The 22,479-nt window shown below is 49.0% G+C and overlaps 3 protein-coding genes across 3 annotated transcripts; 2 read left to right on the forward strand and 1 right to left on the reverse strand.

Annotated features, from left to right (window-relative positions):
- Positions 1–8,213: 8,213 nt before the first annotated feature.
- On the reverse strand, positions 8,214–9,028 carry MIS12 (MIS12 kinetochore complex component). The gene has a single exon (XM_061355579.1). The coding sequence runs from the start codon at positions 8,992–8,994 to the stop codon at positions 8,362–8,364; it is 633 nt and encodes a 210-aa protein (XP_061211563.1). The 5' UTR covers positions 8,995–9,028; the 3' UTR covers positions 8,214–8,361.
- A 381-nt stretch (positions 9,029–9,409) lies between these two features.
- On the forward strand, positions 9,410–10,319 carry DERL2 (derlin 2). Its single transcript, XM_061355580.1, has 3 exons — positions 9,410–9,502; positions 9,869–9,934; positions 10,195–10,319. The coding sequence occupies exons 1-3, from the start codon at positions 9,410–9,412 to the stop codon at positions 10,231–10,233; spliced, it is 198 nt and encodes a 65-aa protein (XP_061211564.1). The 3' UTR covers positions 10,234–10,319.
- Positions 10,320–13,033: 2,714 nt separating this feature from the next.
- DHX33 (DEAH-box helicase 33) lies at positions 13,034–22,447 on the forward strand. The gene is made up of 12 exons (XM_061355492.1): positions 13,034–13,230; positions 13,423–13,583; positions 14,277–14,504; positions 15,158–15,328; positions 16,050–16,235; positions 16,911–17,022; positions 17,377–17,536; positions 17,942–18,030; positions 18,579–18,706; positions 19,263–19,466; positions 20,167–20,253; positions 21,291–22,447. The coding sequence occupies exons 1-12, from the start codon at positions 13,050–13,052 to the stop codon at positions 21,597–21,599; spliced, it is 2,016 nt and encodes a 671-aa protein (XP_061211476.1). The 5' UTR covers positions 13,034–13,049; the 3' UTR covers positions 21,600–22,447.
- Positions 22,448–22,479: the final 32 nt, after the last annotated feature.

Consider the following 22,479-nt stretch of genomic DNA (forward strand, 5'->3'; position numbering starts at 1 on the left):
TTCGATACCAGGTGAGAGATCACCCTTCAAAGGGCAAATGCAGCTATTTCAGTGGCTGTTGGCTATACAGACTGTGTGTATACATCAGGGATTTTACTCTCACACTCAGAGAGTAAAAACCAGTGACACCAATCCGTCAAAATTATGTCAGTATTTTCCCTTGAGCTTCATGGGGTCTGCGCATCCCCCTGGGAAGCCAATGGGATTGAACTCTTATTTTGTAGTACTTAAATAAAGGACACTGGTATATTTGGCTCCTACACAATCATCTTACTGCCTCTTTTTTAGGTTAATCCTGAGGGCTTGGGACTTGTCCCCTAACTTTTTTGTGTGAGGAGATACATGTATGAGGGTTGTTGGCAGCAGCTGCTGTTCCCATCCTGTTTACTGCAGTCTGGTTTGGTGGTTCCCAATGTTTTTGTAGCTGGGCTTTGCTGCTGATGCCTTCTGCTGCCTGTGTCCCAGTCTGCTTGTCTTCAGCCACCTCGGAGGGATGCCAGGAGCAGTCACCAGCTGCATCTCGCCTGTAAATACTGGGAAAATGGGAAATAATGTTGCAGCTGATGTTATTTTATTAAGGAGACCTTTAATTTTTAAAGCAGGCAAAGGCATTAGATCATGTAAAGGTTACTGCTGTGGGCCCGTGCTCTGCATCTGGATGGTAACTCCTGCCTGCATTGGTGCGTTGGTGCATCTGCCCTCACCAACTGCACGCTCAGCATCCCCCAGGGCCTGTGATCTGCTTGGATCCTGCTGCCTTGTAATGAAGATTAAACACCCATTGAAAAGGAGTGAAAAGGGAGATGGGGACTTGGCAAGTCTGAGAGCACAGGGGGCTCCACAAACGCAGGAGGGGCTGGTTCCAGTATTTAAAGGGTGGCTGCAAAGAAGACAGACTCCGTTTTTACAAAGAGTCCCATGGACGAGGATGAGGGGTGATGGGCACAAGGGAGATTCCAGTTGGGCACAAGAGGAAGATTTTTCACAATGACAGCAATCAGCCATTGGAATAATCTCCCCAGGGAAGTGGTAGATTCCTCAACGTTGGACACTGTTAAGATTTGGCTGGCCAGGGTGCTGGGACATCTAGGCTTAGGACATGCTTTGTCAGGAAAGGTTGGACCAGATGATCCTTGGGGTCCCTTCCAACCTGGTGTTTTACAATTCCATGATGATTCTATGCCTGGTCAGGAGGAACCGCTGCCCTTGGAGAGGATGATCTCTGGACACAAACTGCTCTGCTGGGGACAATGCACTGGGATGCCATCCCATCCTGCTGTGCACAGGAGCAGGGATGAGCAGCCCAGAGGAAGGAGCAGGCACAATGTGTCTGTCCTCCAGTTTGTGGGAAAAATGGGCTCCCAGCCTGTGTGAAGGAGTGACCTTGGACATGGACATGTCTTGGGAAGTCACCTTACCCCAGGGAGAAAAGGAAGTACTGGTAATCCTTATCTCCCTGGGTCTTCTGAGGTCTAAGCAATACTTGGGTTGTGCCCAAAGAGCTCTAAGACTGGAAATGTAGGGTTATTTATTGTATATTTAATTCATGGTAAGAATAATGTGCTAATGCAGTCAGTTGTTGGGGCTACCCTGGTGATGCCCCAGAGGGTGGGAGTCAGAGAGGTAAGGCTTTTCTCAGCCTCAACCAAACAAAGGATCCTTTACGTATCAGCTCTATGTTGTGTTCCTTTAGTGGTAGCTCAAGTGTCACTTCAGTTTTTTGAGAGGAATGGATATGGTTTATGACGATCTCAAACATCTACTATGAAAAGATTGCCTTTTCAGCTGAAAGACGTCCTCCTGGAGCTGTGTCCAGAGGCCCAAGAAATAACCCAAGGTACAGAGCTGAGCTTGTGTCAAACCTTGTTCAAACTGCCAGCCATGGGCATCTTTCTTTGCTGTCTCCACAAGTCGTATCGTATCTCAGACAGCCAGAGAACTGGCATGAAACAAACTGTAAACATGGCACAAGCAGCAAGAGAAACACATTTATTCCAAGGGTGGGTAGCACTCCAGCAGGAATATGCTCTGCTTCTGGCTTGGCTGGAAAATGAAATCCTGGCTTCTTTATGTGCATGTTTAGGGCAGCTTGGAGCAACACTGCTCCTGCTCTGAAGAACAGACTAGAGAGGGTATTTGTTTGGCTCTGGTGAGCCAGCCCATTTATCTGCTCAGGAAAGTCATTCTGTTCAGCTGGGAGATACTTGTCTTGCTTCTCTCTGTGAAGGAGGGGATAGGGTTTGGTGTGGCAGGGCTCCTCCAGAAGCAAGAAGAGCTGGTGCAGGCATGCTCTGATGCTTTTGTGTGTGTTTTTCCTTCCAGATCCTCACTTACCTGTGCTGTTCCTGGAGTACTGGGATGCTCTGAACTGTGTTAGCTGGGCTCTGTGTGTTGGGGACAGCTCCTCTTGCCCTGATGAGTGATGGCAGGGGCAGCCCTGGTCTGCTTTGGTTGGCTGTTCTAGGTGCAAGGACTGAGAGACCCTGAAGGGAATCTCTGTTTTGGGGAAATCAGACATCTCTTTGATCTGCAGGCAGTAGATTTATTTGCCCTGCTCAGCCAATAGCTCTGAGCCTTCAGTTTGTGAGGTCGTGCTAAGGGAAAACCACGGTTTAGTCTCTCCTGTCTGGCACAGGGTTGAAGACATTCACTGCAGTGTTCCCCTTTGGGCAGGAATACATCACTGTGAATGTCACATTTGCAAATAAATGAGGTTTTCAGCTCATTACTGATGTATTGCAGTGTGTGAATGGATGCCTGGAAAACCACTCACTGTGTTCTAACACTGAGCCCTGTGCAGGGGTCAGCTTTGGGCCGTGGTTTTCCCAGTGATGTCTCCATGAGAAATGGCAGATGAGGTGTAGCCGTGTGGTTTAGCCCTGGAGCAGGAGCAGGTCCATGGGGTGCAGAACAGAGAGCGTATTTGTAGGGGGCTGTGCTTGGGGGTTTCCAGTGTCTGTGCTGCTGGGGGCAGGAGGAAGACCTGGAAGCTTTGGCTGCAGCATGGTGTTTCCAGCCTGATCCATGTAGGAGCCTGTGGCCGCACAAGAAACCGCATCCCCAGCAGCAGTGAGTGTGGCTGGGCTGTGATGATGTTCTATGTTCTCAGTGCCTTGAGACACAAGAAGCTGCCCAACAAAAGACTGGGCTTTCTGAAAGATAAATTCCACATGTGTTTTCTTTATCATTTTGAGTGTGGGTAAGTCAGGCCTGGTCTGTGTTGGTCATGGTGGCATCAGTGATGTGTCTTGTTCGTGTCCTCTGGGACCAGCACCTCCTGTCTGGATGGCTAGTTGCTTTTTGCAGGTTTCCTTGTCAGTGTTTGCTGTCTGCTCAGCAGTGTTCAGCCACAGTAACAGATGGTCCTTGCTTCCGACAGGGATCTCACCTTGGTGTGGATGGGGATAGCAGGAGAGGCTCCTTTCTGTCCCCAGGGGATGGGGATCAGTAAATGTAAACACCTTCCTGAGGGAAGAGCTGTGCTGCAGTGCTGCTGAGAGCATGAGCACGTTGGGTGTCCAAGAGGAATACTGCAGACTGGAAGGCAGATAGTGTGGGGTTTGTGTGTTTGTATAGCCTAGTTTGGGTGCCAAAGTTCTCCATTCACCAGGGCACATTTACAGTGGTGGTTGCTGAGCAAAGCAGCGGAAGGGGTTTCTTTTCTGGCCCAGAGCCTCTTACTGAAGACCATGCTCTGATCAGGTCTCTCCCAGCCTGGATTCTCCCATGACCCTGTTGTTCTGAATGCAGCCTTCTATGGGAAGAGGGAAGGAAACGAGCTTGGGAATCAGTGGCTGCCTTTCCCCTTCCCTTCCAGAAGGTAAGCCATGTATGCTCAGAGTCGCTTGCTAGCCCAGGCTCTGGGTCAGTGACCATGAACCATCAGGCAAAGTGTTCCAAAACCTGGTGTGAATTCCAGAACAAGAGCTGCAGCTTGTGAGGGTACAATTCAGATCCTCTGTGCGTAGGTTTGCTGCTGTTTCTTGACTTATAGGCCTATTCTGTTGCTGTTTAAGTCTCTTGTTACATTTGATGTTAACTATGATGCTGTATGTACTCTGCTGTCATTCAAGCATGATGTATATGCACTCAGTACCGTAACGGCGCATGGCTGTTACACTGTAAATATGTACCATGAATAGAGAGGCTATTTTTTGCATGCTTTTCTACTCTAGACCTGAACAGAAAATGGCAATAAAGTCCACAGAAATGACACTCAAGTGTAAGTGCAGTTCCTAACGCAGCAAGTTGAGTTGCAAGGGACCTTAAAGATCATCTATGATCCAGTTCCAGACCTCTAACATGGGGATGCAGCATCCTGGTCCCACCTCAGTGAGTCACATCCAGACCCAAGGCTTGGCCAGTGGCATGTCCCAGGCAAGCAAATGCCTTCAGGGTTTATGGTTGTTTTGGGATCTCACTGGGCGCTCAAGCTGGTGTTTGACCCAGCCACGTAAATGGCTTGAAAGCTGCTTCCCCCTCATTTTCTTTTAAATGGGCTGCGTTTCAACATGGAATTCTTGAGCAGTAAATGGTAATTTAGTGCTTATTATAATATTCATTAAGAGCTGACTTCTGCAGCAGCATTATAGCAAATACTAATTATTAGAAATTAAGGTGACAGGAGGGAATAACATTCTGAGTGGGATAAGTAGGAGTAATAACAGCCCCGGAGGGATAAGCGAGACAGAGCAGCGGGAGGATTCCCATCCTGTAGGGACAAGAGGTAACAACAGCCCAGCAGCAGGCACATGGGTGAGGGCACACAGCGAGGGTACCAGCTCCAAAGGCTCAATCCTGCCCTGTCATTATTTCTCTAGTTCATTGGCTCAGTTTATTATTCTTTCCCTTTTCAGGCTGAAGTTAAACTTCCCGCAGTGATTTCCCACAAGCAGTGGGCAGATGCTTCTGCCAGGCCTGATGTTAGATGTGTGTCCTTACACGCTGCAGGTTTGGGGGCTGGTAACCAGTTGCTACCTTTGCTTTGGGTGGTGGGTTTGAAACAGAAGCCTGAGCCCTTATAGCCAAGGCAGAGCTAAACCAGCTTCTGAACCATGATTTGCCCGGTTTATGGCTCCACACCATGCACAGCTGCCTCCAAGGGCTTCCCTCTGGCAGAGGTTGGGTTGGTCACACTCCCTCTTTCCTATGATTTAATTATGGGGAGGGAACAAAGATTTTACATGTGAAAGTGATCCCTTTCTAGCCAAACATTTCCATGTTCTTCCTTCTCCTTCAGTAGGAAAAAGCCATTTACTGCGATCTTTCCTACAGCAGTGTCCAGGGAGGTCCAGCAAACGGGGCCAGGAGGCATCAGCAACAGAGCCCTGACGGAGTTTCTTCGCTTGAGTAAATCAATGCTTTGTCACTAATGTGACCTGAAAGCCCATTTTCTGTGCCCCATTTGTTTTAATGCTGGAGCTGGGGCACGGGGGGAGGCAGCACCAGGGCAGCTTTCCATAAATCCCACCAAGGCACTCGGAGCTCTCTCCCATCCGGTGTGTGATGTGCAAACACATTAAGGGAAGAGTGCACAGCAACCGGGGTAACTCGCATAGCCCACGGTGCATCGCAGTGTCCCTGCCTGTCAGTCTCTGTGGTTTATGGCAGGGAGGTTTCTTAGGGCTGTTTTGGGAAGGGGGATGCTCTTGCTTAGTCTGGGCCAGCCAAAATCCCTGTGAAAGGACTTTCCTTGGCATAACAGGGGATTTTTTTATCATTCAAATGAGATGTTGTTGTGTGAGCATCCCCTCCCTGCCCCTTTGATCCCTTGAGCCCTGCTGTAGGGTGAGGATAGGGAAAGGGATGGGGCCAGCAGGCCAAACACCTGAGGGAGGGAGCTGACTCACGGAAGCTAGAGGTGAAGCAATTAAAACCTGTGGCTGCCACCAGCGTTTCCTGTCTGTAATTAAAGCTTTTAATGAGGAGGCATATGGTACCCCCCCCCCCCCAACCTGCAAGGCCCCAGGCTGGCACTTGGATGGGTGTGGGTTTATTAACAGCTGCTAATTGCATCCTCATTCCGTGAATACATTGAGGGGGCTGCACTGCCCGGCCCCCAGGGCTCCCATTGGCTGTGAATGATGCCAAAGCCAATCTTCATTGCAACTATTGTTTCCTTCTTGCATTGGGAACTAAAGCCCCCGGCGTTTGCAGGGCTTTTGGGGGGCACCACCATGCCTGGGATGTGGTTCTGGCTCCTTTCCCACTGCTGAACACATCATAGTCCCAGTGGCCACAGAGGGACTCGAAGCCTTTCCCCATCCTGATGGTGTATCCAGCTGCTGGGACATCCCCAACTCTCCTGCATGACCCAGACCAGGAATGTGTGTTATCCTGGGAAGAAATACAGAGACTTTGTTCCCCTTGGACCTCAGCTCTGCCGCTGGAGTGCTTGTTGGACTATGGAGCAGCCACAGCTTCTCTGAACACCCTGTGCCAGCGCCTCACCACCCTCACGGGGAAGAGCTTCTGCATAAGATCTGATATCCTTTTCTGAGGAGACGCTGGATAATTCCTGATACACAGGAAAGGTACAGGCCGGGGGGAATAATCCATCTTTTCCCTGTGAGGGAAGCGCTGGGCTGGTCTCCTGGTGCCCTCTGCTGTCCACATCCTCTGGCCAGCATCTGCACGTCGGGAGCAGTGATGGGGAAGTGTTTCCTTCGCTGGGGCTGATTTTGTGCTGTGTTCCCAGTTTCATCCCATCACGTAGGCATCAGGCAACGTAAGCGTCACCTCCTCACTGGTGAAACTTCTGTGTCTGTCCATCCACCATTTAACCGAAAATATTACATTAATACATGCGTACGAGTACTTTTTGATCTGTTACCTGTACTTTTAATGCTTATCTGAATTTCACAGGCAGGCACTTAAAAAACTAGTGTTATTCCCTCCCACCAAGTAATTGTTCCTCAATATCCTGCTACAGAAACACATGGGATGTGAGATGTGTCATTACTCTTTGGGGAGGGAATATATTCAGCAACACCCTATTCCATGCAGCCACCCCCTAAAGACTTTGATTTTTAAAAGTGGGTTTAGGACCAAAAAAAAAAGAGAAGTTGGGTTACAGGCTTTTAATAGCAGTTGAGGTTCAGAAGCCATGTTTCTAGAGGGCTCCTGGCAAAGGTCCTGCTTTCTTCACAGAGCTGCTCTCATTTATTTCAGCTAAATGGCATTTGTTTAGCTGGAATCAACTGCCTTTCACACCTCTGATTCTCCTCTTTCATTCTGATAGAAGACACCAATCATTTTGAGGACTACTGTCAGTGACCTGATGAGGTTTGGAAGCAATTCCACTGAGCCATGCCCTGGAGGACAGGCAGGGATAGGTCATTTCACCCCCATTGTCAAGTTCTTCCTTGTAGCTCTCTCCTGGAGACCTTTGTTGGTTCTGTTCCCTGGTTTTCCCACCCCTGAACCCAAGCCTCCACCTCAACAAACATTCACTGAAGAAGTCCAGAGCTCCACATCAGAAATAGTCTCCTCTGGGAGCATTTCAGGGCTGACCACCAAATCCCAGACCCCAACCACACATCAAGGCAATATATACTTAAAGATACTGTTTTTTACCGAGCTGATTCTGTGTAGTCTTCAGAAGTCAGGGAAAAAAAGAACTGCAAAGTGTATTCATGCTTTTAGTATGTGTTTTTATTGCAGTAACTTCTAAATTATTCACAAGTTTCAAATATCTCATCTAGTAAAGAAATCAGTATGGATAGCTTGTGATAGTTCAGGAGGCTCAAAACCTGCTGAGGCCAATGGGAAGATGCTCACAGACTGTGATGCACTTTAAGTGCAGCCAGAACAAGCTTGAGCAGCTTCAGTGACCTCAAGCCTTACAGCCCACCTTCACAATACTTCTACAGGAGAATGATTAAACATGAATGAAATTAACTTTGTTATTTAGTACAAAAAGGCCACTGGACAAGAGAAGTTGAACCAACCAAACGAAGATATATAAAGCAACACAGTTCCTAGTTCTTGGCCTTTAAAAGGCAATGATAGCACCTTGGCCTTAGCAAGGTGCATCTTCACCTACTAAAGCTTGCTCCCTGAGCTGGAAAATCACACATTCCTGCAGGTCTTACTCATTCTTTTCTTCTTCACTAATCCTAAAATGAAACCACTGCTGCATTGTGTTCACAGTTAATGTTCATAACGTCAGGAAGGTGCCTCCAGGGCCAGCTTATCCAGGGCTTTTTTCTTCCCCTGTTTCCCTGGGTTGGTGCTAAGTAGGTACAAACAGGCCCAGTTCAACAGTCTAGATCCTGGCAGGGTTAGAGGAGTAAGGACTACGGGAGATGCTCCTGCAAAGATAAGCACGTATCATTTGAAGCAAGCTGCTTTTTCAGAATCTCATGCTTCAGTATCATACTTCTTTAGTTTCTTGCTTTTCTCTTCGATATCTTTCAGCGTACCTTGCAGTTTCTTAAGGCTGGGTGTCAAGAAAGCAAAGCTCTCCCTGAAGCTGCAGTTCCAGTGTTCCCTGCAGATATTCTCAAGCCCAACGTAACACTCCAATATCTTCTCCAGCTCCGCCTGAACAACCTCCTGCTCCTCCAGCTCCGCCCGAAGCGCCTGCCCCGCGGACACCTCCGCCCTGTACTGCTCCTGCAGCTGATGGATCTCATCCTGAAGCGCCTGGAACTGCTCTTTGCTGTAGGGATAATGCTTGTGGACCTTGTCCTCGGGAAGGAGCACGTTCTTGGGGATGTTCAGCACCAGCTGCAGAAGCATTTCTTCCATTTTACCGAAGAGCTCATCGAAGCTCTTCTTCAGGAAAAGGAAGAACTTCTCGGTGCTCTTCCGGATGTGGAGGGGGCTGATCTTGCACTCCGGAAGCTCCTCCAGCTTCTTCAGGATGACGGTCTCCACCAGCTGCATCATGTCGAACAGGTAATCCTGGAACGCGGTGTACACCCGCAGCATGCACGTCTGCGGCGTGAAGCCGAAGAACTGCGCTTCGTAGGTCATGGGATTGACCGACATGGTGGCGGAGGGAAGGCCGGGAGGACCCAGCTCCGGCCCCGGCACACACGGGCCCTGCTATAGGAAGGAAGGCTGAACCCGGAGCCGAGGGGAAGCGGGTTGCCCGCCGCAGCCGCAGCCTACCCGAGGCGCCGGTGCCGCCGCCGCTCGCCTACCGGACGCCCGCTCCCTTCACCGATTCCCGCTTTGTTCAAGCTTCCTCAGGACGACCGCCCCGCCGCAAGCAGTCGGTAACAGAGACGAGCATCGCGCTGCCCAATCACCAAGGGCTCCAGTTCGCGGGGGCGGGGAAAGCAAGGGGAAGACCAATGAGAGCTCAAGGGCGCTGCCGGAGCCGATTGGCTGTGCCGGGGGTTGGCTGGACCTGTGCGTGCAGACGCAGAGGAGCCGTTGAAGGGGTGTGAGGGCAGTTAAGATGCCGTACCAGATCTTGCGGCAGGAGTACCTGCAGATGCCACCCGTGACGCGGGCCTACACCACGGCCTGCGTCCTTCCTACCCCCGCTGTGGTGAGTCCGCCCTCCCGGGGCCACCCTCAGAGCCGGCCGGGCGCGGAGGGTACGCGGGAGTGGGGGTGAGGCTCACTGGGGAACAGGGGTTACCTCAGGCGCCTCCACCGGCGGTCCTTCAGGGCGCCCTGAGGAGGGAACTCGCTGCAGGCAGCGCTGCCTGGGCCCCGCTGTGAGCCCATCCGGAGAGCTGGGAAGGTGCAAAGCACCGGTAAATAATAACGGGAGCGGGGTGAGGGCGTTATTGAGGCTCGATTTTGCTGCCAGGGAACTTGATGACCTCTTTTGGCACAGAAGAAGGAGGTTACTTACTTGAGTGCACATAACTTGTGTGTTGATTCCATCATATGTTCTTTTCTTTCTCAGCAATTAGGACTAGTCACACCTTTTAAGCTGTCTTTCAACCGTGAACTAATATTTAAGCACTTTCAAGTAAGTGTTTTCTGAAGTATATGGGGTTTTTAAAGTACATTGTTGAGTTTGGGAGTGCCTGGCCTCTCGAAATTGAGTGTGGCAAATGACTGGGTTTTCACTCTAGCTAATGAAGCTAGAGTGCAGATCACTGTTTCTTAGCATAAGTCTTAGATTCATGGACTGTAAAGGAGACTTCAGTTACTTGTTACCTGCTTTTCTGTTTATGCAATAAGAATAAGCTGTCATGTTTAAAGTCTTTCTATTTGTCTTATTTCCAGGTATGGAGGTTAATCACCAACTACTTCTTCTTTGGATGAGCTGGCTTTAGGTTTTCATTTAACATTATCTTTTTGTATCCTTCATGAAGTTTTCTTGCTTTCCTTAGAAAGCACAACTCCAGAGTGCTTTACTGTAAGTACTGGTTGTAAAGCTAAAGACGTGTGAATGAGAACTGAAACAGGTATAGAAAAAGTGCTTGTGTGGAAAACTGTTTATAATTCAGTCACAGCAGCTTCTGGTAAATCAGGCAGCTCGAGGCAGAACTGTGCTGTGCCTGTACTGGCTTTTTCATGTAACTGGTGTTGTCAGACAAGGGAGGGGAGGATCTTAGAGATGTGCAAATGGGAGCTATGTTCTTCAGGACAAGGGCTAAAGGGTAGCCTGTGATTTCTTCAATAACACTTGTTAGTCTTTGCCTGTTGGTGGCACCAAAGATGCATGTCTGAGTTCTGCTGTGTATGAACAGTGACTGAGGTGTTAAATATAATAGATCTAATGTTTTTTCTTTTGTCAGTCATCCTCATTTCACAGTTTGGCAGAAAATTTAAATGCTCATGGTACTGAGTGCTGCTCCTGCTCAGTTCCCTCTTGTGCAGAGGGCTGTAATCACGGATATAAGGAAAAATTTCTTTACCGAAAATTAGTTTCAGCTAATATTTGATACACCACAAGGTGATCCTAATCACAATCGTTTCGCATAAGAACGACCAGGAGGATTTGCTTGGAGAGAAGGTCAGCGCCTTGGAGGTTTATAAGTGTCTGTGACAAAACGCAGTGAGAACTGGGAGAGACTGACCTGAGGAGAGATCCATACTGGGGACTTTTCATTCCCCATCACAGAAAGGACACTTTTTCACATCTCTACAGTTTTGAGTACAAGCACTTTATGTAGGCCTGTCGTGGTTTAACCCAAGCCAGACAGCTTGTTCACCCACTCCCCCCCCTCTTCTTGCCCTCCCCCTACTCATGGAGGGACGGAGAGGAGAATCAGAAAGAATGCAACTCCCCCGGGTTGAGATAAGAACAGTTTAGTAACTAAGGTACAACACAAATCACTGCTGCTACCACCAGTAATAGTAATGATAAAGGAAATAACAAGGGAAGAGAATACAACACCTCATCACCAGGCGACCGATAACTCGCCCCCCCAGCCCGACCAAGCACCCACCAATACCACCTCCGATCCTGGAGTCCACTCTCGCCTCCTTCCAGGTCACTCTCCCAGTTACATCCTGGGCATGACGTGCTGTGGTATGGAATACCTCTTTGGTCAGTTTGGGTCAGGTGTCCTGTCTCTGCTTCCTCCCAGCTTCCCTCCTCCCTGGCAGAGCATGAGGCTCACAAAGTCCTTGGCCAAACCAAAACATCATTGTTTTCCAGCTCTGTTCCCAGCCCGAAAGTCAAAACACAGCACTGCACCAGCTACCAAGAAAGAGAAAAATGACTGCTACTGCTGAACCCAGGACAAGTCCGATCCAAGATACTTCCAGACTACCGCTTCCTGTCTTTCCCAGTCAGGGAATTTATTGTGCTGGTAATTAAAATACTAATCCAGTGGAGCCAAAAACCTAAAACTGGAAACAATTTCCTGTCAGCTTCAGTTAACAAGGCCATGAGTGAGATGGTGAGATGTAAGGAAGTGGGGATGGAGAGAAAAGACACCCCTGGTACTGGGATAACACCTTCTGTAAGTTTAGAGCCTGACTGTGGAGTAGTGTTGTGCCCCTGCCTGAGGGTGGCTGCTCAAGTCATGTGCTGGTAAGATCACTTGTCCTCGCTCTGCCAAAGCTGCTTTCCTTACACACTGCCTTCCACTCTGGTAGAGTAAGATAGTACTCTTCTCTTTACAGAGTAATGCCACAGCAGACACACAGCCGCATCTAGGAGGAACTTTTAAGTGTTCTTACTTGTATCACAGGACAAAATTGACTATTGCTGGCAGATTACTGCCTCACCTGGGCTTTAACTGTCCTTGAAATCACTCTTGGGCAGCCTCTCCCACAAAGAGGGAGTTTTTGAAATACCAGACTCCTCTTTGGAGGGTGTATCCTCAGCTGTTTGGGATGTTGGAGATTACTTCATGGAATTGTAGAATACCAGGTTGGAGAGACCTCAGGGATCATCTGGTCCAACTTTTCTTGTCAAAGCATGACCTAGACTAGGTTTCTCAGCACCCTGTCCAGCCGAATCTTAACAGTAGCCAATCTTAGGGAATCCACTGCTTCCCTGGGTAGGTTGTTCCAGTGGCCGATTGCTGTGTGAAATACTTCCCCCTTGTGTCCATTTGGAATCTCCCCAGGAGTAACTTATATCCGTCACCCCTCACCCTTTCATGGGACTCCTTGCAAAAACGGAGTCTTCATCTTTTCTGTAGACCCACTTTAAATACTGGAACATGGTGATAAGGTCTCCCCTGAGCCTTCTTTTTCCTAGGCTGAACAAACCCAGTTCTCAGCCATTCCTCACTTGGCTGCCCAACCCTTGGATCATCTCTGTGGCTCTTCTCTGGACTCTCCAGCCTGTCCACCTCTTTTTTGTTAGAGTGGGAACCAGAACTGAGCACAGCTATTCCAAGGGCAGCCTGGCAAGGGCCGAGTACAGCTTTGTGCCAACAGCTCGTAAGCGGGGATGCCGTAGGTGTCAACCCCGCCTCTCTAAGACTTACCTGCAGATCCTCTGCACCTCTTCTCCGGGCTTTGGTTTCACCGCGGCAGCCGCTGCCTGCTCCGTGCCCGGCCATGCCCCCGTGTGCCCTGCACTGCATCTCCCAGCGGGCCCCGCTGTGCCCGCCCTCTGACGCCGAGCCTGTGCGCGGTCGCAGCGGCCCTGCGCTGTCCCGCGGCCGGCTGGAGCGATGCGGCTGCCCGGTGAGGGGCCGCCGGCCAAGCGGCCGAAAGCGATGCTCCCAGCGCGCCCTGCCGTGCAGCCCCGCGGGCCGCCGCCCGTCGAGCAGCAGCGCCGCAGCCTGCCCATCTTCCCGGTGCGGGGCCGGCTGCTGGGCCACATCCGCGGCCTCGACAGCGCCGTCGTCATCGGTGAGTACCGGACCCGGCGGGGCTGGGGAGGGGGGCAGCGGGCGCGGCTCCCGTCAGCCGGTGCGAGGCTGCACAGGAGCGTAGTAAAGCGGTAACAGCTTTGTTACCGAGCGAGGACTGGTTACGACAGTTTGTGCCTTGAGGTTTATGAAGAAGATTTAATAGAAAAACGATTCCCTTGGTGTTTCTCAGGAGAAACAGGCTCGGGGAAGACCACCCAGATCCCTCAGTACCTCTACGAAGCAGGAATTGGCCGCCAAGGCACCATCGCTGTGACCCAGCCCCGGCGAGTAGCAGCGATAGCCTTAGCTACCAGAGTCTCAGATGAGAAGAAGACAGAGCTGGGAGGCCTGGTAGGTTGTTTCACAGCGTCTTTAGGGAGTTAGCTTAGTGCTGCAGTGACAGTGGGGCCGTGTCAGGGCTTCCTGGTAAAGATAGTAAACAGCCATGGGGGTTGTCTTCATTTAATAATATGCCTGAATGGGGAAAAAAAGGCTGTTTGCATGCTGCTGTGGCATGCGTGTGTGTGTGTGTGTTTGTATTTGTGGTATTTTACTTCTTGGTTGTTCTGTATTCCTCAGGTTGAAAAACATACTGGTTAATGAATAAAACAAAAAGTGTTGCACTCTTTTCCAGTGCTCCCTGTACTGAAAGTCACTGCCAGGGAGAGCAGGGTGCTGACTCCATGCAGACCTGGGAATCTTTGGGAGAAAAGGGGAGGAGAAAGACTTTCCCTATCTAAAATCTGTGGAGATCATGGGGTAGTTTCTAGCAGGGGAGGAAGGAAAGGAAACTCGGGGCAATTGCAGTTTCTCTAGTTGAGAAAACGCCAATTGGGATACAGTGTTTGGAGCATCCTTTGGATGATATGAGACTTGCAGGATTAACTGCTCTCAGACTGCAAATACACCATTACACTTTCCAGAGCCTCCTTGGAGTTCCAGTTGGCTCTGTCCTACCAGAGTGCTTTGTAGTCTTCCTTTGTGGTACAATGCCAATGATAAACACAAGTAACTTTACGCTGTCTGTAACATTCACTCCTGTAGGTTGGCTACAGTGTCCGCTTCGACGACCTGACGTCTGATGAAACCAGAATCAAGTTTTTAACAGATGGAATGCTGCTTCGGGAAGCCATTGGAGACCCCCTGATGCGGAAGTACAGCGTTGTCATCCTGGATGAAGCCCATGAGAGGACGATCCACACCGATGTGCTCTTTGGAGTGGTGAAAGCCGCACAAAAGAAACGGAGGCAACTGGGCAAGCTGCCACTAAAAGTATGTGGCAGGGCCTGGGGCTTGGACTTGAGTATCTCCTGGCATTTGCCAAAGCATTTGAAATGTCAGCTTTGACTCTTTGTGTTTCGAGAGGTCCTTTTAAGTCTCCCTATTTAAGGGTGGCCAGCTTATGATGTGTGGGCCTGATACAACACATCTGAATAGCCTATCTGGTCACCTCCATGGTGCCCTTTTTCCTAAGAGCCCTTATATGACAGCTGTATGACATGCTCACAATGGGGAAGGAGATTGCCCGTGTGTGTTGGGTGGATGTGTAATGAATTTGTGTGAGTACATGATGGAGCATGTGAAAGCTTGTTGGTTTTGTTGGGGAAGGTGTAAAAGGGACTGGTAGGGTCCTAGCACAGGCTTGTTCAACAGACCACTCTGCAGCATAGCTTTGTGGGTATCAGCTGTCTTTCTTAAGTGTCAGAAAGAATTTTAACACATCTTTGCTTATTTTATCATACCAATGTGTTACCCTTGTGTGATACCGAAGCTGATGGCTTCAGTAAGGAAAGATCACTCTTCTCTCACAAACTGTATGCTTTTTGCTGTTCTGAGCATATATCTCAGTCTCTGGGAGCTGATCTTTGGCTAGTCCTGACTGGATCAAAATTGCACTGCTAACCCATCTTATGCTCCTATTGAAGGTGATCATCATGTCAGCAACGATGGATGTTGACCTGTTCTCTGAGTACTTCAATGGAGCTCCTGTCCTCTATTTAGAAGGCAGGCAGCATCCCATTCAGGTCTTTTACACCAGACAGCCTCAGAGTGATTACCTGCAAGCAGCACTGGTGACAGTCTTCCAAATCCACCAGGTAGGGCTATCTCATCAGGTTTGTGTCTCTTTGGTGCTATGGATTGTTGCCTGGGGAGGCTCACAGGCTGCTGGGCCAGAGAAGATGGTGTGAGCTTGCTGCTGCCAAATTGGAGATGATCCTGAGGTGTGTCCTCTGGGAAAAGCTGATAGTTGGGGATCATGCTGAGTTAGTGAATTTGAATTGCCTCAAGGGAGGGGTTAACAAATGCCAGTGTTATTCCAAAAGCGAAAAGAAAGATTGGAACTGGGGAACTGTAAAGAGCACTGGGTTGTGGGGGGAAATCCAGGTATAAACTAACAGTAGCACGAAGATGATTCTCATTTACTGTCAAAGCATAACTGCAGAGCAAGTAGAAATCTGTTCTGATGACAGTTTGTAGGCATTTTGTGACTAAATGTTCGTATGCAAAGCTGCCAGGGTGCTTGCTGGTTCTCTCCTTTGCACGTCCTGGACAGTTATTTCATGAAACAGAGATGTGACTTTAAGCACTTCCTCCATCCTGTTAAGACTGAACCCTGCAAAATGCAGTTTACTCCTCACTCTGTTTAATCCACTGGGAGCTTCAGGCCTTGCACCATGTGTGTGTCCGTTCTTCCTTACCTGCTTTGCTGACTGGCTCTCAGGACAACATCTCATGACAAGATCTCATTACAATCTCAGTTCTCCCTCCCTATCCAAACCATCTTCACTTCTCACTTGCTTCTTCCTCTGGCTCCAGGAAGCACCCTCTTCTCAGGACATCCTGGTGTTTCTGACTGGCCAGGAAGAAATTGAAGCAATGACCAAAACCTGCCGAGACATTGCCAAGCATCTCCCTGACGGCTGCCCACAGATGCTGGTGATACCTCTTTATGCTTCTCTGCCCTACTCTCAACAACATCGCATCTTTCGGGCTGCCCCCAAGGTGAGAGGATGTGATGGGTAAACAGGAAGAGTTTGCTTGCAGGAGTGTTTGGAAGAAATGTGGGATTTAAAGGGTTAAAGCAGCCCGTACTGATCCTAAGTCAGTCTCCACTGTCCATTGGTGTTAGGCTGAATGGTTCCAATATGTTATAAGACAGTGCAGCTGGAATGGCATTAACTGGTACCTATGATAAGTCATCTGGGATCATAAAAGAAGGAAGAATTAGGGAGTGAAAAGGGCAGAGTCATTGAAATTTGCCCTATTTCATGAGAAGTTTATGTCCATATTACAAAAAAGCTACAGTGGTTATTGGACAAAACACTAAGAAAGCTGAAAACCCAGGCTTATTGCAGGGCTCTAAGAGAAAGAAATTGTGCTGCCTTAGGCCCTTTTGTACCTGTTCAGCAAGAATCCAGAAATGAAACCAAAATGGTTTAAAGATATAGTGATAACATCTGTCCTGGATGGTGTATTTTACCACAAGTGTAAACACATGTTTTTGGAACTGATAGGAACTACAGGTTATCTTAATTTACAAGAGCTGGCATAGTATGTGGTCTTAACATGCTGCAGTGCTAAGTATGCTTGACCCGTGCTGGCCAAAGTAGCAACATTTCTTTGTTGCATCTCATCTAAGGTGGTTTGTGACTAGCTTTAGTTTGCTCTTCCTTCCAGGACTGTCGCAAAGTGATCCTGTCCACCAACATCGCAGAAACCTCCATCACCATTCCGGGAATAAAATATGTTGTGGACACAGGCATGGTCAAAGCAAAGAAGTACAGACCCGGTGAGAAAACCTATGGAACAGTGCAGAGGTTGTTTTCAGTTTTGTAGCAGTTACTTGAGGCAATGAGCCCTATGGAGAGCTGATTTAAAACACCCTCTGCACTGTCTAAATTAATATCTCAGGGTTTTGGTTGTTTTTTTTGAGTGCCAGTCATGTGGGTGTAAAAGTCTGTCAGATACGAATCTCTTGATGGACACAGTGTGTGATAATTCGCTTTGCTTCACTGTGCTAAACCAAGTGAAATCCGAGCAGTATTTGGATGGCAGACCCTGGGATGTTCTGTTGTTAACCGACCTGGTTTCAAAGCTGTGTGTTACACACACATTGACTGAAGTGATGCTTTTCCATACACAGAAACTGGTCTGGAAGTGTTGGCAGTCCAGTGGGTGTCAAAGGCCCAGGCTTGGCAACGCACAGGGAGAGCAGGGCGAGAGGACAGTGGGATCTGTTACCGGCTCTATACAGAGAATGACTTTGAGAAGTTGAGCCAGATGACAGTACCGGAGATACAGAGGTGAGGACAAAACCCCGATATCATCACACTTCTTACCACACTTCTTTTATGTACTGTTAAAGAACTGAACAGCAAAACTGGATCTAGGATCTAATGGATGGTTTTTAAGAAAAAAATAACTTTAGAGACTGAATAGAAAAACTAGGAAGCATTTGCTCAGGTACAGTTGGGTCTGAGTCTCCAAACACCCACGGGCAAAAGGTCTCTTGACTTTTCCTCCAGATCTTGGATTTGCCTCTTGCCCTTCCTGGTTTAGGAAGTAAGGCTTCACCAGCCAGCACCAGACTAGTCTCTGTCAAGTTGCAGCACAGGTCTGAGGGCTCTACCTCAGCTTACAGGCAACTGAAAAAAAAGAATATAATAATAAAGGAAGAACAATCTCAGTTGGTTTTTGTGCCTATGCAGGTGTAACCTGTCCAGTGTGATGCTTCAGCTCCTGGCCCTGAGAATTCCCAATGTACTCACCTTTGACTTCATGTCCAAACCATCTCCTGGTAAGTAAGTGGGTACAAAGGCAGCTGTGCAAGAAATGATGAATGAGTCACTGAGAAATTGCTTTAAAAGAGTGTCTGCAGTCCAGCTGCAGAAGATGGAGTGTGAAAGGTCAGAGCTCTGAAGGAGAAGCTGCATCCTGGTGGTCCTGAAGGCTCAGATTCATTTACTGCTCATTGATGGTACTCAGTCTCATCAGAGCAGCCATGATTATGGCAGAGAGCAGGAGAGTCCAGCTTCTAAACAGAGTAGAGAGCAGCCTTGAGTTATAAAACCCACAAAGGTGTGCTATGACTGCCAGAGAAAGCCACAGGGAAACTCACTCAACCTCTGCTCAAAGCTGGAGATGGTAGCTTTAGTTTTGCCACTTAAATTGGAAAAGGCGATTGTTCTGGATGGAGGGGGATAAACCACAAGGGCACTAATTTGTCTAAATAGAAACTCCTTGTCCCTGTGGCCAGGGGAAGGGGAAAGAGGTAGTGATGGTACCAGCTGATCCTTCACTTCCCTGCCAGGAGGCCTCACAGCCTGAACGTCCTTCTTTTGACAGAGGCTATTCAAGCAGCAATTGAGCAGCTGGTCCTGATGGGAGCTGTGGAACGAAAGGACAATCAGTTTGTCCTGACCCCCCTGGGAAAGAAGATGGCAGCTTTTCCACTGGAACCAAAGTTCTCTAAGGTAAAAACTGCAGATATCTCGTGTACTCTTCCCAATTCCATTGGCATTTCTCTTTCAAACTTCTTAAGCAAGGTCTGGAATCTGGAGTGACTGCAGCTGTACCAGTATATTTGCCGTACATGAATGAAGCACAGCTTTATTTACAGCAACTGTGCTGATTTAGTCGTCGTTTGACATTTAATTCAGGGAGGGTTTTTTAAAGACAATTCCTTTCTCTGGCCCCTCAGAAGCTGACACAGGGTTTATTTCCTTGTGATCTCTGGGCTTGCTGGTAGCACTGTTCAGCAGTTTCATGCAGTGTCTGATGCTGTAGTTGATGTTAGTCATTGTGTTTGTACAGAGTATAAAATGGCCAGTCCCAGGAAAGAGAACAACAGTTGCAGTTAAAGGTGCTTGATGGGCCCGTAGGAGGATTTACAGTTGCCTCTAGGCCTAAAAGTTTATGAGATTGTCCTGAACAATGCTTGGTAAAGTTCCTGGGCTGCCAGTGAGCGGAAGGGTCTGCCCACCTGTGGATCTGGTTGACCAGAAATGAGTTTTGCTCTGTGATTTGCAGACCATCCTCCTGTCCCCCAAGTTCCACTGTACAGAGGAGATCCTGACCATCGTGTCCCTGTTATCCGTGGACAGCGTCCTCTACAATCCCCCTGCTCGGCGGGATGAAGTGCAATCTGTCAGGAGAAAATTCATCTCCAGTGAGGGGGATCATCTTACCCTGCTCAGCATTTACAGGGCCTTCAGGAATGTCAATGGCAACAAGGTAGGATGCTCTGAGGATGCCAGTGCTGGCTGGGTTCATGGTGGTGAGGAGTTTTTTTGGCATATAGCAGAGTGGCATCTGCATCTTCCACGGTTGATGCAATGTGCATCCTTTACAAGTGGGTAACTGGAGAAAGCTGTTCAAGTGCCTAAGGTTTCTCCAGAAAGCTGTAGCAAAACTGGTTGTCAAAGCTTTTGAGGCCGGTTCTAAAGCAGAGCCAGGTCTCTTCCTCCCCTGGTTCCAGCTGGAAATGGGAAGGAATGGGAGAGTGTTGAGACTTGCTGATAAATACCTAGACGTGCTCTTTGGCAGGATTCTTTGCAGAAACACTGATTGTGTTGTCAAGCAGATTTTGATTTGTCCTACCCTATAGGCTTCTCATTTTGATTTGTGGATCTGTAGGCTCATGTACCCCATGCCTTGCAGCATCTGTCATTCTCAGGTGATCACTTTTCCCCAGCTGTGGGATAGCAGGTGCTGTTTCACAGCAGCCGGTGGCTTGTGGAGCAATTCTGAGTGGGAAGAGAGCAACAGTGTGCTGGTTTTTAGCAGTGTGTAGACAGAGGAGAGTAGACAGATAGAAATGTGGCCAGGAAGTGGGTTAGCACCTTTCGTCTGAGAGAGAGGTTGTGTGTTTGGAGAATTCATGCTTTCAGGGTGAAGAAATGGCCCCTTCTAACTCCTGGTGTCTCTGCTGCAGGGATGGTGCAGAGAGAACTTCATCAACAGCAGGAACATGATGCTTGTGTCAGACGTCAGAGCTCAGCTCAGAGACATCTGTGTGAAGGTAACTTGTTGTCACGCTGTATTGCTCTGTTTGTCCCCAAACTGATTTTGCTGTGCATTGAGTCCCGGGAGTGGGAAAATGTGGGTTTGTTTTCAGTCTCCCATGCGTAGTCTGGTAAAATTCCTGACTGTGCAGCTGCATCCCAAAATCTCAGAGCTGGGGGAGGCTCAGTGGGTTGAGGAGAGGTAAAGAGGGAAGGGAAGCTCTGGGGAAGTTTCTTGGATGGAGGAAGTTATTCCCTAAGGAGTTCTGCTGCTGGAGTGTGGATGTGACTGTGCTCTGTGCACTGCTGGGTGATGTCAGGCTCTGCAGCCTGTGCTGGCTGGCTTCTTCTCACAGTCACGCATTTGGTTTAGCAGCAGCTTTCACATCAGCACCATTCCTGCCAGTCACAGAGCATCAGGCACAGTGTGGGAGCTGCTGCTGAAGTGCTCACAGTCTGCATGTGACACGGGAGCCACCATTTGGCACCTCTGTCCTGCTGCTAATGCTCCTTGGTCTAAAACCCACCCCCAGAAGCACAGTCTTGGTGCATTTTGCGGCTCATCTTTTGCTTCCTATTAGCCTGTGTCTGTGCTCTCCTCTATTACTAGCTTCTCACCGACCTGAAAATGTCACTTAAACTGTAAAAAAGGGTTTCAGTGCATTAGAGAGGCTACAGAGGCCTATAGCAGGTGGGCCCGAGATCTAAGGAGTGCAGCCTCAGCTGGTTTGGATTACTAGAGCAGAACAGCAAAGCTCAAACAGGAGTCAGAAAACACGTAGTGACTTTGCCTTGCAAGATCAGTTCTTGCTGGATCTCCTCCAGCACCGCCAGCTCATGGGGGTCCTCTAGCATCTGGGAAAGACACATCCCAGTGATCCAACCATCCTGGCTGCTCTGTCACTACGCTTCCACACCTGACAGCGCTGTCGCTATTCCCCACGCTGGCAGGATTCCTGACACAGTATTGGTGGTCTCAGAAGCCCACCTCAAAAGGCTGTGTTTCCCCACGAGGGTCTGCATAGACACCTGTGTGCCTGTCTCTGCTGCACAGCTCTCAATGCCGATCGAGTCCTCCCGCTCGGACACTGGGAACATCCGCCGCTGCCTGGCCCACAGCCTCTTCATGAACGCCGCGGAGCTGCAGCCGGACGGCTCCTACCGCACCGTGGACTCCCACCAGGCAGTGGCCATCCACCCCTCCTCTGTGCTCTTCCACTGCAAGCCAGCCTGCGTGGTGTACAACGGGCTGCTCCACACCAACAAGTGCTACATGCGGGACCTGTGCGTGGTGGATGCAGACTGGCTCTATGAGGCAGCGCCTGACTACTTCCGCAGGAAGCTCCAAGTGGCCAAGAACTGAGCTGTGGGTCTGGCACCAGCAGCTCTGGGGGGTTTGGGACTGGTTTTTGGTTTGTAAGGAATGGATGGGAATGGTGGAGCTTTGCCTAGGTCAAACCCTTAGAGGAAAAGTGCTTCATGAGAGACAGACCTCACAAGTGTCCGTGGCTTACAGCAATCATCCTTTTAACAGGTGAGCTCTAAAAGGGGAGCGTGCTCTGTGTACAGGGTGTGGGATAAATCTATCCCAGGAGGGGAGCTGGTATCAGATTGCAGTTTTTAACAGGCTTGTGGATAAAGAAATAAAACCCTAAGAGCACTCTTGGTGTATTTTATGATTGTGCTTGTGTCCTCAGCAGCTTTTACTGCAGTAAATAAATGAAGCAAGTTGTAAATGTCTACATACAGGGGAAAAATGCTTCTTTTTACTGTTTCTAGAAGGGAGGCGCTACTGTCTTTTACCTCCTCAGTCATCTTCCTGCCTTCTTGTCATGTTGCTATCTTGGGACCACACAAAGGCCAGTAATGGCCTGTTCCTAGGCAGGGTGATCCTGGATGCCTGCAGGTGTGTGTTGGAGATGGACGCGCATCCCTTTGTTGTGCCTCTTTGCAGTGTTGTTCTCTGGTGGCTTGAAAAGAAGAAGGAAAAAGAAGAGGTGGGTGGGCACAGGCAAAACTTGCTACTTCTGTATGTGTGAGCTGGGCCCTTTTGGGTTGGTATTTGCAGAGTGTGCAGCTATTTCAGTTGTTCTCACTTGAATTGCAGGGAATTATTAAAGCACTGCATCTGTTTCTTGGGTTTACAGACTTTGCAGCCCTAGGGGAAAATGTAACATGAAATATGTAATATGTAATGTATATGAAATGTAATGGCCGTTTTGTTTGGGCAGTCCAATGGAACA

This window comes from Neopsephotus bourkii, unplaced genomic scaffold, assembly GCF_033783945.1.
Source record: "Neopsephotus bourkii isolate Nb327-2 ecotype Australia unplaced genomic scaffold, CSIRO-AGI_Nbou_v1 NB_804, whole genome shotgun sequence".
Taxonomy (NCBI): domain Eukaryota; kingdom Metazoa; phylum Chordata; class Aves; order Psittaciformes; family Psittacidae; genus Neopsephotus; species Neopsephotus bourkii.